The sequence below is a fragment of the Elgaria multicarinata genome, chromosome 4 (assembly GCF_023053635.1).
Source record: "Elgaria multicarinata webbii isolate HBS135686 ecotype San Diego chromosome 4, rElgMul1.1.pri, whole genome shotgun sequence".
In the NCBI taxonomy this organism is placed as follows: Eukaryota; Metazoa; Chordata; class Lepidosauria; order Squamata; family Anguidae; genus Elgaria; species Elgaria multicarinata.
The window spans coordinates 83,236,635-83,257,164 of record NC_086174.1 but is presented as its reverse complement, the minus strand read 5'-3'; the positions used below and the strand labels follow the sequence as shown (position 1 = coordinate 83,257,164).

Genomic DNA, 20,530 nt, shown 5'->3' with positions numbered 1-20,530 from the left:
AGATTGGGTTTCATTTCATACCAGCATACTTGCTCTCCATGGAAATAGAAAAAAAAGCTTGATTGGAAATAGTTAAGTGTACAAAAATAGGTATGGAGATCTTGGAAGGTAGGAGGCAAACATTTATGTGCAATGCCTCTATCCAGAAAAAGTTAGTAATGAATAACTTCAGTCATGGAAATCTCAGAGGCACAATTTAGTCATTTTTATTTTTGTACAGCACATATTTCCCCAAATGCTTGTGCAGTGAGTTATCCAAGAGTTCACATAGTGCTATCATATTTCTCATGCTTCCACCTATACTTCTCATGCTTTTGCTCATACAAGAATTTGCTCAAGCTCTTGCCAAGCAGAAAGATATATTTTGGAGTATTTAAACTTTTCAAAGTGTAAAACAGCTTTTCTGTGAGTAAAGGCCACCTTCATTTGCATTATTATTATTATTATTATTAGTAGTAGTAGATCTGTAGTTGAGCCTTGAAGAGAAAGAAGCAAATGAGTTGACTCAGCCATGGATTTTATTGAAAAGTAAGGGTTGTAAATATATGCCCCCATGTGTGACTTGGCACCAGAAAGATGCATAGTTCCGAGAGTCTACAACTTAATTTCCTCCATGTGGTTGCAGTTGTTGTTCCCATTGAAATCAGTGGATTTCTTGAATCATACATATGTCTAACTTGGTCTCGATTGCGTTCAGTGTATTTAAAACAGTCATATGGAAAACTGTTTTAGCCGTTTTGTGATTATATGCATACTGCTATGCTTACCAGAATCTAAGAACTTTTTTTAGCTTGAGAGTGAATCTACTTTGATCTTGTATTTACAGGCCTGAAGTAAATGTAAATAAATATGCAGGTTGCCTCAAGGATATTGAAATTTCTCGGACACCATATAATCTTCTGAGCAGTCCTGATTTTGTTGGCATTACAAAAGGCTGTACACTCGAGGTTAGTTTGTCTGTTTTTTATATTCCCTTGAATGACCTAAGAATGATCACTGATCACTATCAACAAACTGCTAGTTCATAACTTGTAGGGAGCAAATTCATGAAAAAGGTAGAACTTACCATATTACATATCTTTGTATAAAAAAACCCCTTCAAGCTTCTATCATGCTTGAAGAATGTTACTGTTTTTTCTTGCAACTCCTCTTTTTACCCATCTTATGGAGATACTCCTCTGTAGGGATGGGGAGAAACTCATTTAGTTCACATTTTAATGCAAACTTACCTACTTCCACACTTTCAAACCACTATGAGAATTGAAGTTATCTTTCAAAATCTGCACTTCTGTAAATATTAAAATGGAGTTCTCCGATCAAAACATGCATACACAAGTGCATATATTAGGGAAACAAACATTCAAAAATATATTATATTAGAAAAATTGCTTGCAAAAATGTGTATGTTAGGCAAAGGTGCATATATTAAAGGCGCATGATAATCCTTTCATGCGTTTTTTTTTAAAAAAATAAAGTTTGAGAGGAACTGAAATTAAAATTGCAAAAGTGAGAAACGGAGAGAAACTAAAATTGACAGATCCCTCCCTCCCTCCCCCTCCCCCTCCCCCCCCTTACTGCCACAATGGCAAGCTGCTTCTGCATGCTGATTCCCTTCCCCTGGTCATAATGACTAGTGCTACTTGCCATGTGGTGAGTTTCAATCACAGTGGAGCTGCTTTTAGAAGCATCCCTTGCTGATAAGGAAACTGATCCCATGATTTGGAGGTTTTGCTTGACAGGCTGTACTAGATATTAGGACATGGCAGCCATGCCAAGACAAAGTGGCTTGCCATAGGATAAGCTAACATAGCTACCAAGAAATAGTTAAATTGATATATTGCAAGGGGTGGGGAGAAAGTGACATCTTCCAAACAGTGCTCCAAGATGAGACCAGTTCGTTTCAGAGGGCTGCAAAGGCGCAGTTCTTGGCAGATTGTGTTCAGAATGGCTCCTAAACATCATCTGTAATGGTGTACACATTGGCTGTGCTAAAGCAATTGCACATAAAAATGGTGATTCATTATTCAGTGACATCTAGCACCTCTTCAGCTCACTCTAATATCTCCCCGTGTGGGAAGCAGTAGAGCCATAGGCAGTGGAAGGCATGCCTTATTTATGAGTTGGGCTCAGCAGACAAGCTGAAGTGCTGACCCCAGATAATAAAGCAATGACAAATAATGGAGCCTAATGTATGAGTGGATTGGTTTAAAAGTGCAAGCAAACCCCACTGTGGGGAAATGTCAGGTTTAATTAACCATAAAGTGTTGGTTTTAAAGTAGAATCCTTTTCAAACTTAACACCACAGCTGGAGCTCAGTTTCAGCACTTGGACTATCCATAAAGTATGTCACACATCAATGGGACAGAAAAGGCCACAATTATGACACAGAAGGAATTCAGTATTAATTAAAAGGGAAGCAGTGTGTGATGGGGAGGTGAAAGGTGTTTAAAGTTTAGGTGAAGTTCTGGAGGTGCTGAATTGGTTCTTGGAAGGATTCGATAAGGGGCAATAAACGGAAGTTCAATCCTAGTAGGAGGGACATGTTGTTTCTAAGGGGTTCATCTCACGCAGGAGATGGTGTTTGGCCTGTTTTGGAGGGGGTTGCACTCCCCTGAAAGAGCCAGGTTTGCAGCCTTGGGGTGTCATTACTGCCATCCTGATCTTTAGAGACCAAGTGGCCTCAATGACATGAAGCAGCCTTCAACAAATAAGGCTGGTTCCTAGAAAGCCACCGACTGGTCACAGTTACTCATACGCTTCTCATCCTATTTGGGTTATTGCGGAGTTGTGTCTGTGGGGCTGCTCTTTAAAACAGATCAGAACATTCAGTTAGTACAAAATATGGCAGCTAGGATACCAACTGGAGCCAAGGGCCTGGGAATCTGAAGGCTCACGTCCTCCCACATGAACTGTTCAGCTGTTAAGACCTGCTCAGAGGCCTTTCTATGGCTTCCTTGATCATCAGAGGAGAGGTGGGAGATGACCCAGAATAGCTCTGTTCAGAAGGCACCTTAAACCATGGCTTTAAACATGTTGAATCAGACTTTTTTCCTTATTCACTGTGGTTAAAGCCATGGTTTAGGGTGTTTTCTAAATGGGGCCAGTAGGAGTTTTTGTGTTGTGGCACTTTGGAATACTCTTTTTAGTGAGTTTTGGCAGGCAGGCATTGAAACTGATATCTTTTTTTATGGGGTGAAGAACTTTTTATTTGCCCAGACGTTTTCCTGTTTAAAGTATTTAGATATTATGCTATCTAGCTTTTTAAGACTGTTACCGCTGTTTTATTATATTTCTATAGATTGCTTTGTTTTTAAATTATATGAACTTTTAGGAAGTGACTTGTAGTTCAACTCCCATGATTCAGATAACCATGCTTGCAATGCTGAGACTTCTGCTATCCCTTTAAATCCCTCCTTGAAGCCATAGCTAAGCTGTTTTCCCCGTCTTGGCATCTGTCTCTTCCTTCTCCACCTGCTGTGTGATGCTCCTGGAGTCCTGTTCATAACAACCACTGGGGAAGGAGGGTAATTGATAGGGTGAGAGGAGAAACAGGCAGGGAAATTCATAGTTACTTTAATAGCTCTGCAATGGAGATTTCAAAGATACAGCACAGTATCCTATGCTGCCCATGTGCCAGTGGGACCCACCGCTAAAGCAGTGGGGAGTTAGCAGTTGTAAAAGAAACTGAAATTAGCAGAAACACTTATTTCTGGTATGGGGCAGGTCAGCGGAGCTCATAGAAGGGAGATCCATTGATGTGTTCTGATCCAGAAATGAGCATTTCCACAGGTCCTTTATGAAGCACCATCTGCCCGTTGTGCAAGTGGTGGGTCTCACTGGTAGGTCTCACTCTGCAGGAGCAGAGCAGCCCCATTGAATACTGCCCACAATGCAGATCTCTGATCTTGTGACTTGCCAAGCCTAGCTAGTCATGTCTGGCAGAACCCAATGGAGTGCTTACGCTCCCGCCAATTACTTTCTGCACTGCCAATTCCTTTCTGCAAGCTGTGGGTCCCACCAACTGCATTGCGCAAGAAGGAAACAATGCTTACACAAGGGAGATTTAGCGCTTCCTAGAGGAAACCCCGGAATGAGTGGAAACACTCCTTTCTGAAGAAGGCATGTCAGCAGAGTTCCCTTATACAAGCACCGCCTACTCCATCCTTCCAGAACTGAGCGGTTCTGCTTGTTTCGGGTTCCTCTGGAAATACTAAATCTCCCTTGTATAAGTGGTGGGTGCTCCTTGTGGAAGGGAATTGGTAAGTTGTAAAAGAATTGGCAGGAGTATAAGGGCCCCATAATATTGGGAGCCCAGGTGTTTCAGCATTTTTTTGCTGAATTTAAGATATCTATGTATGTTTGGACAGGAAAAAAAAGCCCTATAACACCCAGGATTCATGAGCCAAATATGCTGATGCAGGTATGCTGGGCATTGAAGAACTTTTCTCTTTCTAACCATGCATAGGGTTGTGCCCTAAACGTTTTCAGTTACTAATGAATTAACAGATGATAAATATTAGTACAACACTTTGAAATGTAAACTGTTGCACTATTTATTCATTTTAATCTTCTGTTTCAAGAATGTTGTCTGTTCTGTTCCTTCTTCCGCACAGAATATCTACACAGTCAGCTTCCCTAAACCGGGCTTTGTGGAGATGCCGCCAGTCTCGCTTCATGTGGGAACAGAAATCCATTTGTCCTTCAGCACTAAAAATGAATCTGGTGTCATTCTCTTCGGCACTAGCGGGGTGCCTGTACCCCCAAGGAGGAAACGCAGGCAGACCGGGCAGGTAATGCACACTTAATAGAGAATGTTTGGTTTATTGTTTCTAGTAGCTCTTTGGCAGAAGCTATATATATATATATATATATATATATATATATATATATATTCAGATCCTGTTCTGCAAAATACATTATTTCTACTTTCAACTGTGTGGGAAAGGAAATAAGATTCAAGTTCCCTTGAAAGTTGTCCTTATCAGAGCTTTGGAGGTTATATCTTATTACGTTAGGTGCATCTAGATCTTTCTTTTTATTATAGATGTCAAAGCATGCAAAGCATGTGCTCAGTCACTGATTTGTTGGCCATCCCCTTGATAATGCTGGCACTCTTATGATTTTTAAAAAACAAATAGAGACATGTCAGAAAACAATATGCAAAGTGATTCATTATCTACATGCCAATAATCTGGTTCATTTAATGATTTCTATGTGTTTTTCATTTTACTTGGCAATCAGTTGTCACCACACATGGGGCCTTTTCAGATGACATGCTAAGCCATGGCTACACCACTAACCCTTTTGCAGCAAATGGCTAGTGAGCGCGTTTAAACCATGGTTATGTAGCCACCATGGTTAGGAATGGTTCACACGACACGCTAAGTCATAATGTTTAGTTCAAAATGCTTACCCAACGTGGCTTAGTGTGTTGTCTGAATATGGTCATGTAGTGGTTTAATTTTTTAAAAGATACTGGGGATGTTATTTCTGATGGAAGAATGTGATTTGGTTGACTGCAGAGGTGCAGAACTCTGACCCTCCTGGGATTTCAGTCCAGCCCTTTTCCCAGCCACCAGTAGTTTGGTAGTTTCCCAACTTTTCCACAGGGTTTCCCACATTCTAAAAGGTTGAAATGCCTCTCCTAAAGCTTAGTTGCCTGCAATAAGAGCTTTAAGCTAAAACATGCTTGTATTTCAGATATTTTGGGCCTGCTCTTTTGCCTTTGCTCCCAACCACCTCTACAGTACAGCCCTGGGAATTTCTCTAAAGTAGAATTCAGCCCCCAAGCTCAAAGAGGTTCAGGTCCCCTGTTTTACTGTACATTTATAATGTTTTCTTTGCCCTGTGTTCTCAGTGATTTTACATCCCTTTAGAATAACCATAGTATTCTGAGCCATTTATAGAAAAGACTCCTTTTTAATTCAACCTATATATTGACTGAAACATTGGCATATTCTAGACAACCTTATTTTGCTTATGTTTGTATCACAGACATTGCTAAAATAGAACTCTTGTAGAAATAGCGCTTTCCCAAATCAGTTCTTCCTTCTCGTTCAGATAGTCCCAATCTCCTCTTCTCTATACAGATGTGCCATGGAGGGAGGAAGAGACGAAGGAAGGAGACAATGGGTAGAATAGAAGTTCTGGAAGAATTTCATTCAATCTGCATTTTTAAGGGAACTGCCCTGGTATATTTTAGGATGAAAAACAGACAAAACACAGATTCCAACTTGTAGGATAAAAAGGGATACAAAATTTCATATTTTGTTAAAAAAAAATGAAAATAAAATGTATTCTCAAGCATATATAAAATTGATACAAAAACAGGACTGAACAGACTTAGAAAAGAACATGTGTGAAGCTGACATGGACCAGCAATTGATGATCTGCCCATCCCTCTCATAGAAAGCATAGCTGACAGTGTCTAGCATAAGCATTCCTCACTGTGTCTTTACACCAGTGATATATAGGATGTTCATGATTGGCAACCCATGGAAGTCCTTTAGATGATGTCATCAATCTCCAGGACATCTCCCAGCCCTTCCTCCAGAAATCTCGCTCTAAGAAAAACCTGAGATATTCTGGTTCTTATGAAATAGCGAGGGTTTTCCCAGTCTCTAAAGTTGAAGTTGTGCTATAAAACAGCCACTAGATGGCACTGTGAGGAATTGACTTCGCAGAGATTAAGCCGCAACACAGCAGTTTCAGCGTTTGATTCTTTTGCTTGGTTTCTGAGCGCCGTCCCTTAGGAAGAAATATAATCACGGCACGTAAAACTTTCTTCAGCAAAGATTTTACTGAGGCGTGTAACGTTTTCTGAACAAAATACATCCAGCATACGCAATATCACTGACCAGCATCCACCAACACCACTATTACATCTGAACAACTTTATATACATTTCATACATAGTATTGCACACAGTTTCATCAGCCAATTATTCAATTAACAGATTAGTCAGGAGGCCACCTCCCTTGTCCTTGACATTTTATAGTCCAGTACTGATGTGTTACACCTGTAGAAAATCAAGGATCCAGAGATTGTGCCAAAGTCCAATTTTTCTTCTTCCAGGGCTTAACCCTCTGTGGGTAAATTTTCCAGCCCTGACAGGCACTGTGCCATTCAAGGCTATGAGCACCGAAAGGAGGGGAAGTTTTCAATTACAAAACACGTAGTAGGCAATTCGAACCACATGGTCGCTCCTGCCTGCCCATGTAATGGAGACCATTACAATCACACAAAGGAGCAGCCCTGGAAAGGCAGCATGATTCTACCCTAATGTAGTGATGCACTCAGTCTTCTATCATCTGTAAGCTACCTTTAACTGTAATAGCAAGCACCCTGAATCCTGTATGCTGTTAAGAGTTGGCAGGCTTAAACAGAAAAAAGTCCTGCAACTCCCAGCATTCCCCAGCCAGCATGGCTAGCTGAAGAATGCTGGGAGCTGTACAAGTTTTTACTATCTACAATTGCACCCTTAGTATTTTGTTGGTGAATTCCTCTAAATTATAACATTACCTTCAGTTGGCATGATAAATGCTTTGTATTGGGAATATTTTTTAAAATAGTTTCAGCAGCATCTAAAGTAGATTGTGGCTTTCAGTACTTTGTGCAGAAGCAATACAGATTCTTTTGTAGCAGCACACAGTAGGTTGGCAGCTCAGAGTCAACATGCATGGATGCTTGATAATTTCAAATCACTGTCATCAGGGACTTCAATTGAATAGTTTCCTCCTGGTTCATCAGTAATAAAGTATACGGCAGATGTTGCTGTGTGTTATTTTCTGTCGTACATATAAAGGGAGGGTGTGTATTATGTTAGGAAATGATCTTAGGAGAACACAAGGCTAGTTGTAAGAACTTGGTTAAGAATGTTGCTTCTCATTGCAGGCCCATTATGCAGTGTTCCTGAATGGAGGTCGGCTAGAAGTGCACATCTCTAATGGAATCAGGGATCCTCACAGGATCGCCATTAAACCGGAATCTGGCGAGTTTCATGATGGCAGAGAACACTCTATCTGGATAGAAAGGCTCCCAGGGTAATAAATCAGACTATGAGAGATACTGTATTAACCCTGAATGTCTATTCCAGTCAAGCAACCACAACTATGAGAAAGGAAGAATGGAATCTCTCTGCAGCTTTCTTTTAAAAGTCATCTTCTGACAGTGACGATTTCATTAAGGCATAGGTCACGCTTTAGTGTAGGCATTGCTGCTTAAGATTTTCATTAATCTAAATTGCTATGTTTAACCTTTGATGCCTTTTGCAAATACACTTTATTAATCTAATTTGTGTGGCTGAGGAATCGAAACTTGAACTAATATTAAGGGAACAGCTTCCAAAGAGAAGCAAAAGCTGCATCAGGACCTAACGGCACTCATGCTGAATTGAAACGGAAACTTCTTTATAGGTTTTGCAGGTAAAGCTATTGATGGGGGAGGGGGAGGGGGAGCCAGAAAAGGGGGCCTATATGTTTAAGAGACAGGTTCTGCAGGCAGGCTAAGTATGTTCTGTATCTCATCATCACCACACAGCAGTCAAGAGAAGGTGGATGTCTGTGACTCTGAGCTGTGCAGCAACAGCACTGGCTCATGCCAAAACAAGCTGCTAGATGCCTAGTGTAGATGCAATGTTTGATGGGTGTGACCGTGTTCTTTTCTTTCTCCTTATCCATACTTCCCCTTCAATTGTTGCTAAACAGTGTGGAATGATTTAATATGCACTTGTGTAACAGCTGCAAAAGTACACTTTTGAAGTAATGAGATCTTTCTTAAGGGGCGTCTTAACAACATTGCTTTGCTGCTCGTTTGTTGAAAACTCCGTGGCATTGTAGCTGCAGGGTGAGGCTGGCAAATCTCCGCCGAAGGAGGGAGTGTGGGTTTTCTGAGCCGCGCCAGCAGCCGTTAAGCGCATCAGGCCCGCCCTCTGCCGGCCTTCCCGCATGTCTGTCGGACCTACCATGGGCCTCAAGCTGCCACCTGAATGCCTCCTAGCCTTGGTACGAGGCGAGGTCACCATCGACAGATGGCGGGAAGAAGGCGGTGACCTCTCAACAAAAGGGGGAAAAAGCCGGCTGCTTTTTTATTGCGCAGTTTCACCCCAAAAGCCTATGGTGATATTTGTGGGCTAAATTTGACTTCCTATAAATTGGTGGGAAGGATTTATTCTTTTAATTCAAAAAAGATTATGACTGTGGGCAGTATCTAATGGCGGCACTGAGCTTGCACAAGTAATGTTGCATTAGCGGAAATTAGTTATGCAACTATGCACAGGAGGAGGATCCAGATAAAGTTACGCTTGTGCGACTGTTTGTGCAACTAATAGTTTTGGCAGAGTTGCACAAGTACAATTTAATTGGCAGAATGACACCATTGGCTATTGCCCTGTGTTTTGACAGAGACACGCAGCATGGGTGATAAATACTTCCTTTGACCTTGCCTGGAAATGCGCATATCTTTCCAAGAGAAATAGATGTTCTCCACATGCCTGGATGCATTCCCCCCGCACGTGCATTAGAGCTGAGCACAAAAGGTTTTCAATTATTCTGAGCATTTTTGTGCTCCCTTAAAATGCATACTTCCTTTGGGCATTATGTATGACAGGTGGGGTAAGAAATGTGTTCTCATTGCCAATGTAAGAAAGGTGATGCTCTCTGTCTTTCCACACTGGACTATGGTAGTTTTACTGAAGCAAAGCATATCATAGAATCATAGAATAGTTGAGTTGGAAGGGGCCTTTGAGGCCATTGAGTCCAACCCCCTGCTCACTGCAGGAATCCACATTAAAGCATACCTGACAGGTGGCTGTCCAGCTGCCTCTTGAATGCCTCTAGTGTGGAAGTGCCCACGACCTCCCTAGGTAAATGGTTCCATTGACATACTGCTCTAACAATCAGGAAGTTTTCCCTGATGTTCAGCCAGAATCTGACTTCCTGTAACTTGAGCCCATTATTCCATGTCCTGTACTCTGGGATGATTGAGAAGGAATCCTTCTCAATCAAGACTAGAAACCCTGATTGGTTGGGATTATATAGCAAATTTTCTTTTAACATTCTTTTTTCTTAATTTGTGGGAAAATTTATATCATCAGATACCATTCAACAGATAGAATGCATTTGTGAATGATTGTGATTTGGATAAACCTTACACGCAAATCATGCCCCAAGAGGCTAGATATGCAATAATAAATTATTTACTGAAAAAGTTGAACAAATGGAGGAGAGGGGAGATGCCATTTGGTTTAGGACAGACAGGAATACAGTGGCTACAAATTATTATGAACAGAAATGGAGGGGAAGTCTCTCTGAAGTGGCAGGAGTGGGGGACAGGTTACTCTCTCCAAAAGTACTGCTGTGAAGCTAGATATTTGCACCTATAAACCTGTAGTAAAGCCCTTAATATGAATCTGAAGATGAGACATGGAAGCATAAGTCATATGTGTCCATTACTTCTGAAGCTATCAGAAGAGACGTTGATTTAGGGGCCAGAAGGGATTACTTTGATTATAGTTTTTTCTTCTCTAGTTGCATCAAGAAGCATCTTCTGCTGTAGGCCCTGCCTCTCTCATGTATCTCTTAAAAAGTACATTCATTGGTTTTCATTTCTGTTCCTGTTCATTACATTTTGTCAGAACCTCCATCTTTCCTTGACCCATGATCTTATAAATAAATAACTCCCAGGCAAAGATCTTCGCCTTCCACACTGGCACTTGGCAATAACTGATTTGGTTAAAACTTCCACTTTAAGTGGAATTAAAGACACAAGGTGTTTAATTTTCTGAAAAGACCACCACTATTGCTGTCACAAAACACCATCTGACAAGTATTGATAATAATACAGTAACAAGTAGAGAATGCCAAAATAAATCTTTTCAATTTAACAAAACAAAATCAAAATGCTGTATAATACACAGGGTGATGTTAATGTTACCCTGTGAGGATGTGGTTAGTCGTTTTTGCACATTACTGCTTTTGCAGCACACTCTAGTGGAGAAAAAGGTGTCCTAGTCTTATCCTGATTTCCATAAACCTTGTCCAATACAAGGTTCAACAGAATTCATTTCCCCATAAACTGGAATGGAATAGGAATGGAAAAAAGGTCATTTATTAAACAAACCTCTTCATTTGCTAACAATCACACTGGCTTTATTCTATTAAAAGCAGAGGGAGTTTTTGTTTCGTGTTTCTAAAGAACTCTTTAGAAAGCTAATTGTCCATACAATTATCAACTAATTGCTTCCCTTTCCAGGATAATTTTAGGACAGCATTGGGACTTAGGGGGATTCTACACGTCGTACTGAGGGCGCTTCCGTGCCTAATCCTCCTTAGGTTCCTCCATTGTTTGTGGGTCTTCTGGGACAGAGTGTGTGAACATTTTCTCTGCTAACTGGACAATATCAGAGAGCTTTGTAAATGATTACAAATTAGATAGCAGCAGTGTTTACCGGCTACAGCAAAATCCAACAATTCTGGGGATGTAGAGTTTTGCTTGAAATTTGTTACCCAAATATATTTGAAATCTAATTTGGGGTTGTTGTTGTTCTGTTCTCTGGCACAGAATCATGGAGCTGGAAAAAAACCCAGTTGATCTTTGAGCCCCAGTTCCTACCCTGAGAATCAGGGTTAGTCGAGGCTGTAATCCTATTCATATTCCTTTGGAAATATGTCCTTTTAAACTCAGTGGGGCTTACTTCTGAGTATACATGCACAGGACTATGCTGTAAGGATAATGTATATTCTAAGTCTTAGACAATTTCTCCTCTAAGCTTTTGGACAAATTAAGCTACTTTTACATTTGTGCCCGGTCTACCTTTGTATCTATGCTCCAAAGTGAATACGAGTTTTTAAAATGTCCAATGCCCTCCTCTTTGTGATGTTCTTAATGTTCATGAACAATCTTGTAGCCCTCCCAGGTAAGTGGTGGGACATGGTTACATTTTGCTTTTTAAACTGAGGATGGGCATCAGTGATTAGCAATCTCAGTGGCAGCCCATTGTTTGCTAAAACAGGGTTGGGGCATTGGGGCTCATATAAATGTGCCCACCCACAAAATCACTTTCACACTAACTATTATAACATTCTTTATAAAAACTACAATGCAAAAGTAGTAATAATTATTATTACCATTAATAATAAACTATCTGCAGTCCTAGCGAGTAAGTCCCATTGATCTCAATAGGACTTACTTCCAACTAAAAATGCATAAGATTGGGAGAGCAATGTGGAATTTATAACAGTTATAATAGCTGGATTGCTTCCAGCAAGGATGAGACCCAGCTGCCTGTGCCCAATTTCCCCCCCCCCCATTCCTTGTTCCTACTGCAGCTTCCACCCTGCAGCCCAGCCCATACTTGAGGATCCCGTAACCCTTTTCAGCGGGTTACAGTGAGGCAGAGGGGTGGGGAAGTCCCCTTATGTGAGCACCCTTGCTCAAGCATGGCATTGGATGCAATTCAATGCCTTTATTTATTTATTGCATTTTTATACCGCCCAATAGCTGAAGCTCCCTGGGTGGTTCACAAAAATTAAAAGATGGCACAAACCATTAAACTGGCGCAACAAAGGCCAAAGTGGAATGTTTGCTTCTTCTGGCCATTTGGGAACACAGTTAGTTATTGCTGAGTGGAGAGTTCAGAGGGAGCTCTGGATCGGGCCTCTGTAGGAAAGAGACTCCTGGTGCTGCAGCCTGTCGCCATATTGCCATTGCAGTTGTCTGTAGCTTTGGAAAACATCCGGTAAACATCTTTGTCTTTTATTGATTACTGTAGCTACCACACTCAGGTGGCCTCTTTGTTCCTCGACAAGAAGATAATGACTAGTATGAATTCCAAGAAAATAAATTGCCGAACAAGATGGGGCCCCTTGCTGTTTTACCTTACTAAGCTGTGTGTGATTATACTTAACATAGCAGCCAAACAGACTTGATTCTTGCTATCAATATTAAGGCTGTCAATCTGCCGGCTGTATTTTTCAGCTCATCGTGATACTAATATAATTGAAATCCTACTGGTTTGAGTTTTGTTTGTTTTTTAAAGCCCTGACTAAGAAACCTCAGCTGTTCCAAGCAAGCTGCTCAAGATAAATGTTTGTTGTTTGGGTTTACTCAGCCTTATGGTTTATTGTTTGGGTTTATGGCGGATGCAGTCTTCGATGATGCTTACAGATTTGCATATTAGGCAGCCTTAATGAATTGTTTGGGCTCCACGTGAAGCGGTGCACATAAAGCCCTTTAAATGAAGCTGCCAGTCCCCTTTCCTGCCAGTCAGCTGTTTGATGGAGAAAGGGGGACAGGAAGGACAGAGCCCAGCCCCATCCCTCCTCCCCCTTGCCAAACCCTTGACTGATAAGACTTCTACTTTGTTTAATAGTCATCACGCTGGCTGCCAATTCCCTTTTGGGCAAAATGTAAAGTGTTGACACTGCTGCCTTCTAAAACGCTGCGATTTCCCTCTCCCGAGGTGGTGGCGGGTAATTCCAGCGTGGAGGGAGGAGGGTTTACAACGATCATCTGGGTACCAGAGCTGCCCCCGCCCTCTTCCTGGTGGAAGGCAACCTATCGCCAGTCGCCTTCCAGCAGGACTGCCCCTTGGATCAGCCCCGGAACAAGGTCAGATGGCGGAAGAGCCATACTGATCTCGCTTCCACTGTAAAAGTTGGGTAAGGCCCCAACTTTTTCAATCTGTAGCTTCGCAGGAAAGCCCCGTGGTAACTGCAAAGCTGCGCCTGCATCATGTAACGGATGCAGTGCAGTTCCACAGCCACTACGGGTCTCCCCACACATATAGACAGCCCGCTGGTTCTTACTTTTAAAGCCCTATGTGGTCTAGGCCCAAGGTACCTTAGGGAGTGCCTCCTCCCCTACATTCCAGCCCACCACTTAAAATCCTCAGAGGGTCATCTGCTGAGACTCCCTAATGTACAATTGGTGGCCACATGCCAGACAACCTTCCCTTTGCTGCCCCTCGAGTGTGAAATGACCTGCTAGTTGAAATGCACCTGATGACATCTTTGAGTGTCTTTAAGCAGGCATTAAATTTATTTATTTATTTATTTATCATATTTATACCCCGCTCCTCAGCGAAAAAAGGCTCTCGGAACGGCTTACACTTAGGAAAAAGACAGTCCCTGCCCTCAGGCTTACAATCTAATAAAGACATGACACACAAGGAAAAGGAGTCAAGGAGGGAGGGAGGGAGGAGAGAGAAAGAAAGAAAGAGAGAGAGAGAGAGAGTCCAGCAGGAGCAGGCCCCGATGTTACTTCTGCCTGCTCCTGTCCCCTCGGTCCTTCTTCTTCCCCACAGGGCCAAGATGGCAGTTTGCCCTGTGGGGGGGGGGAAGAGTCCAGCAGGAGCAGGCCCCGATGTTACTTCTGCCTGCTCCTGTCCCCTCGGTCCTTCTTCTTCCCCACAGGGCCAAGATGGCAGTTTGCCCTGTGGGGGGGGGGGAAGAGTCCAGCAGGAGCAGGCCCCGATGTTACTTCTGCCTGCTCCTGTCCCCTCGGTCCTTCTTCTTCCCCACAGGGCCAAGATGGCAGTTTGCCCTGTGGGGGGGGGGAAGAGTCCAGCAGGAGCAGGCCCCGATGTTACTTCTGCCTGCTCCTGTCCCCTCGGTCCTTCTTCTTCCCCACAGGGCCAAGATGGCAGTTTGCCCTGTGGGGGGGGGGAAGAGTCCAGCAGGAGCAGGCCCCGATGTTACTTCTGCCTGCTCCTGTCCCCTCGGTCCTTCTTCTTCCCCACAGGGCCAAGATGGCAGTTTGCCCTGTGGGGGGGGGAAGAGTCCAGCAGGAGCAGGCCCCGATGTTACTTCTGCCTGCTCCTGTCCCCTCGGTCCTTCTTCTTCCCCACAGGGCCAAGATGGCAGTTTGCCCTGTGGGGGGGGGGGGAAGAGTCCAGCAGGAGCAGGCCCCGATGTTACTTCTGCCTGCTCCTGTCCCCTCGGTCCTTCTTCTTAAAGACTCTCTTATTCCAGCAGGACTTCCCTTTTTAGAATCTCATTGCTAACTATTATACATTGTTTTTATGCTGTGTGGTTTTATTGATTGTTTTATCTTCTTAAGTTGTTTTTAACATTTTTATGCTGCCTGTGGTATTTTATTGTTTTTATCTTGCTTAAATTGCTTTAACTTCGTATGCCCCTAGAGTATTCTGTATATAAGCAGGGTATAATTGAATACATCATCATCACGCAGCCCTAGCTGCATCAGGGTATCTGTGTATTAACTGGCTTTTAATCATTTTATAGGTTGATTGCCATACAAGTAGATGAAGACCGAAGACAGTCTCAGAGACTCCCATCAGATCAGCCTATTTCTGTTAAGAAGCTTTTTGTGGGAGGGGCACCACTTGAATTTCACATTTTCCCAATTAGGAACATCCCTGCCTTCAGTGGCTGCATATGGAATTTGGTAGTCAATGCTACGTAAGTATACGTTGATGTTTCAACTAGAAACCACTGGATGCTATCCTACACCTCTGTCTTAAATATTTGTGAGATGTGCCTGCCCATAATATGACATAAGCTGCCAGTAATCTTGGCCAGGAAGATATCCCAGTCCAAACATCCCACTAGGACCAATTCCCATGTTTGTTTATTTTTTTGGCAAAGTAAAGCAAGCACATTGATAAATGAAACTATTCCTGACACGAGTTGTATCCAGTGTCACTCTAACTTCAGTCCAATTCATTTCAATGGGCTTACTCTAACTAGGACTGACATTGCATACAATCCATGGTAAAATACCAGATACTTTCATAAGGTGAGAAGAGATTTAAGAAAAACTAATATAGTGGTTTTAAATTATGTGAATTTTGCGTGTTTTGTGGTTTTTATTTATTTATTTATTTATTTATTTATTTATTACATTTTTATACCGCCCAATAGCCGAAGCTCTCTGGGCGGTTCACTGCTATTTTAATTTTTGTATATTGTTTTTAAATGTTTTATCTTATGTGAAACGCCCAGAGAGCTTCGGCTATGGAGCAGTATATAAATGATAATAATAATAATAATAATAATAATAATAATAATAATGATAATAATAATAATAATAATAATAATAATAATAATAATAATAATATGCAGACTGGATGCGAAATAAGTCAACTTACTGGTGATTTTAAAAAACTGAAAATAATATAGGCGACCTGGATGTTAGGTGCTGAACAGAATCTGCTGATGTTCATTAATCCTATACAAAAGAATAGTTGAAAATTAGATTGCTATTTTATTTGTAACTATTATTTATGACTACATTCCATATCCAACATGTTTCATACACTTATTAGGGCACATGTTGGATAGACTCTCAAGAACCAGCAGCTATGGTAAAATGGCACAAGGGTCCATCTAGTCCAGCACTCTGTTCACACAGTGGCCAACCAGCCATTGGCCAGGGACCAACAAGGGGGGACATGGTGCAATAGCACCATCCCACCCATGTTCCCCAGCAACTGGTGCACACAGGCTTACTGCCTTGAATACTGGAGATAGCACACAACCATCAGGGCAAAACCTTTAAGGACCTCAGGGCAGGATACATGAGTTCCCACCCATTTAATCTCCACAATAACCCTGTGCAGTAGATCAAGCTGAGGGATCGTCTCTAGCCCAGGATCACCCAGTGAATTTTGTAGCTCTGTATGGATTTGAGCCTTGTTCAACTTTCTAACTGTACGCCAGGCTTCTTTTAAAGCAGATCCAAAATTGCCTTTAAAAGTGGTATGATGTGTAAGTTCATAAAACAGGTTTCTAGTTCATTTTGAGTACTGCCTTAAAAAAGATTATACATTTTAAAATAAATAATAAATATACAGGGTAAAAAAGTACGCAGTCGAAGAACTGGCACCATTTGACACCGCTGATTTCTTTGTATCTCTTTAGTCCAATGGATTTTGCCCAGCCGGTGTCCTTTGAAAATGCAGATATTGGCCGGTGCCCTGATTTAGGACCACTGCATGAAAAAGAGGAAGACGATGAAATTCACCGGTCGACAATCTTGATCCATCCTGGGCCAGAAACAGAAGAGAAGAAAGCAAGTGCAACTTCCCCTCCTCCACCACCTTTTCCTCCTTTACCTGTAAGTCTTCTTTGTTTCTATAGCATGCATGTGTTCTTTAATCATTTGTTCTTACATGGGACTAGGAAGCTCCGTAATTGTATTGTGATGGTGCATTAACAATTCCTTACATTTACTAAAGTAGCACTTTGTAAATGGGAATGCATACTGAGGCGTCACCCCATTTCTGAACGATATTCCTCTTCAGGAAAATACACTGGAAAACAAAATCTGCTGTCTCTTGACTCACTAAGAAAAACATCAAGACCCAAACTCAGAGAAAGTTAAGTTTCAATGATATCAAGACAACAAGTTAGTTGCGACTCATTTATACCCTGTTAACTTTAATGGGACTTCGGTGTGCTTAACTTACTTTGGATTTGGGCCCCAAACGTTCTTAGACTTGAAATAAATTGAGCATGAAACATTCCCCCCCATGTGCAGAGCAGCTTGACTACCAGATCTAACTGATCCACTTCTGCCCAGGGCTATATAGAATAATCATGACACTGGAACAAGTACCAACAACCTTGGATGAGAACAGAGTGACTAGATGTACCTGCAAGCATTGTGTACATATCAATTCATAGTTAATCTCACTCTCAGTGCATCTTGTTATACATTCCTCTTATCTGCTCCTCCAGGGTGTGGGGGGACAATGTCTTGGACTGCATATGTACACACACACATACATTCACATGCAAACACACATGGAATCCAAAGGCATCCAGTGTCAAAGGAAGACAAGATGTGCCTCCTCTACACAATCCCCAGGTGCAGCACTTTGCTTTTTCCGATAGAAGTGAATGGCAGCAAAGGGGCCCATTCAGAGACACTACTGGGTTGGGGGCTAAACTTTGGGAATGGACTTGTGTATTATAACTGATTCTGGGTATGGCAATGGACCCAATGTTTTTTTCCCCATAAGATAAATTTCGGTGGTGAGGATAGGATTCTCTAGGCCTTTCTACACCACTCATACTTTGCACTTAGCTCAAGCACTGAGTCTGCCACTGGTTTCCAACTGAAGTACGAACCCAGACATGCTCAGAATAAAATTAACATTTGCTCCGTCTTTAATCTTAACAGCGGCTTCTGTGATGTCCTGGAAATCTGGATGCCAGGACAAAATGTCCTGGTCGTAGAGGTAGAAGTAGAGAGGTCGTTTTTCGTCTGCTTTTCTGCTATTCTCTGTATTCTGAATTAACAAAAACAAGACATCCTGTATGCCAAGTGAAAATTTATTTGTTTGCAGGATTCAGGGACACCACAGCCCTGACAATAATAATAAGACAAGCAAGTTTATTTATTTATTTATTTATTTATGGATTTTTATGCCGCCATTCAGCCAAAAAAGGCTCTCATGGCGGCTTACAAAAGTATTTCTTGACAAGAAGAAGGGCAGTGACTAAATATGAACGTGACTTTATTTATCTATTTATTTTAAATTTATTTAAATCCCATTCCTAGATGTTTCTCTTTTAAAAACAAAGCATAAGGATATAGTATGTACTTAATACTTTTAAAAGTGGATTTAATACTCAAACTTTCCTTAGGAGATGAATTCTTTTTTGTTTGATTGATTTCCTGTTAACTATTACCAAAAGCCTGACCCAGTCTACGTGTTCAATGCAGGCCAGTGGTGATGAGGCTTTCCAAACCTTTGGTCTCTTATTCCCTTTCCATAGAAATTATCACGTTAGGAATCAACTTCCAGTAGAGTCGTCTGCTTGACTTTTCCCCTGAAACTGCCATCAGAACAGTAACTTTGGCCATATCATGTCTGTGAGGTGAATACCAGTGCAATACAGAATGGATGGAGTTCACTGGTTTAATTTCACCCAGGCCACCTATCAGATAGGAGTGATTTTTCCTTTTGCAATGAGATGGCTTATGTATGAAACTGTCATCTAGAGGAGAAAGGGGTTGGAATCCTATTACTCAATCTCTTCTCTTTTCCTCTTTCAAAAGACAGAACTGATTATAGGTCAGAGTGTCAACATTTCAAACGTTGCTCTCTGTCGCCAGTGACAAAAGAGTTTGGCATCTGTTTACTGCATTCATCACTTCCTCCTATAGAAGCCACAGTGGAAAATCCAGACAATCTCTCTTCTTGTCTACTACAATCACCACATTAAATATAAGATGTTATACGAGCAGAAAATCACTCATACAACAGATTTTCCCTGTCCCCTCCCCTGCAGCCCCCTTGTATCCCTGAAAAGCCTCTCTGGAGCTCAGATGACCCTGCTGAACAGCACAAGCTCTGTCTGGAGGGAGGGACTGCAGCGAGAGGGGGAAATTTCTAGAAATCAGTCAGAGGCACTTTTGCATGAGCAGAGCACTTTGTGGCTTTCTGATAGACTTGAGTTACACATGTGGATCACTAGTTTTACAGTCTCTGGTTAACTTGCTAACTGTATACTCTATGGTCTCTCTAAGGAATCATAAAATGTAAAACAATTGTTTTCTAACCAAGATCAGTCCAAATAACAGGATAATAGATATACATTATTCATTCTTGTATGTGTTGTATAAAGCAGCACTTTTATTCATTCCCACAAGGTGGCGTAATGGTAACATGTGGAAGCTAATAATGTTTGTCTATTTTCCAGTTATTTTTAAAAACAGAGTTTTTAAAATAACATTATGTTGTTGATGCAAACTGAAAGCTGGTAACCTGCTTTCAGATCAAACCAAAGTTTAAGACAGACTATCATAAACTTCCAGTTTGAAACAAGATTTGAAATGTGTGGGGTTTTTTCCTTTTGAGTTTCCTTTGCAGCCATGTACTAAATAAATCACTGCCAATGCATATGTAGATAGGACAGATGTGCCAGCTGTTCAAGGTAAATAATAAGAGGCATACTCATTTGGTATTTCATAGCAAAAATAATGTTGTTTAAACCCAAACCAAAATCTTGTTCTTTTTCAAGTAATAAGATAGTGGACTACAAAATGTGCTTCACAGTGGATATATTCCCCAAAGGTGAATATAATCACATGTGATGTCTCTTCAGAAATATATAACAGAAAACTATTAAACATCACTTAATATATCAGTTAGTTGGAGAAAGAATCTCCTTTGTATACAGAAGGTTGCAGGTGTAATCCCTGCTGTCATTCAGAGGACCCAGATAGATGAACCAATGGATAGTACTCATTGGTATACGTCAGCTTCATATTACTTTTTGTCTGACTTCTGAATTGCCCAACATTTTTTGAGGAATGGTGCAGTAAAGATAATAATGCCTTAATAGATACTGAGAAGCAGACATACATTCTATTAAGAATTTGCAACAATCATTTCTGCCGGACTGTCTGAGCAAGGAATGTATCAGTAAGGTATCCTTTTATGTTGAGGTGATACCAGTTATTCCTCAAGATATCTAGGTCGGAAGTCTCTCCACTCAGAGTACCTGGCACTCCTAAGTACTGCGTGGATTAGATCCAGAGAGAGCCTTCCTACTGAAAT

General features: G+C 41.5%; 1 protein-coding gene across 4 annotated transcripts in view; it reads left to right on the top strand.

Moving 5' to 3' along the window:
* Nucleotides 1–20,530, top strand: part of LAMA2 (laminin subunit alpha 2) — a 477,652-nt gene that overhangs the window by 443,205 nt on the left and 13,917 nt on the right. For all 4 annotated transcript variants that reach the window (XM_063124695.1, XM_063124694.1, XM_063124692.1 and 1 more), the window contains 5 exons: nucleotides 827–947; nucleotides 4,614–4,790; nucleotides 7,894–8,042; nucleotides 15,243–15,419; nucleotides 16,881–17,076. In XM_063124695.1, coding sequence (XP_062980765.1) covers nucleotides 827–947; nucleotides 4,614–4,790; nucleotides 7,894–8,042; nucleotides 15,243–15,419; nucleotides 16,881–17,076 — 820 coding nt within the window. The remainder of the gene's footprint in view (nucleotides 1–826; nucleotides 948–4,613; nucleotides 4,791–7,893; nucleotides 8,043–15,242; nucleotides 15,420–16,880; nucleotides 17,077–20,530) is intronic.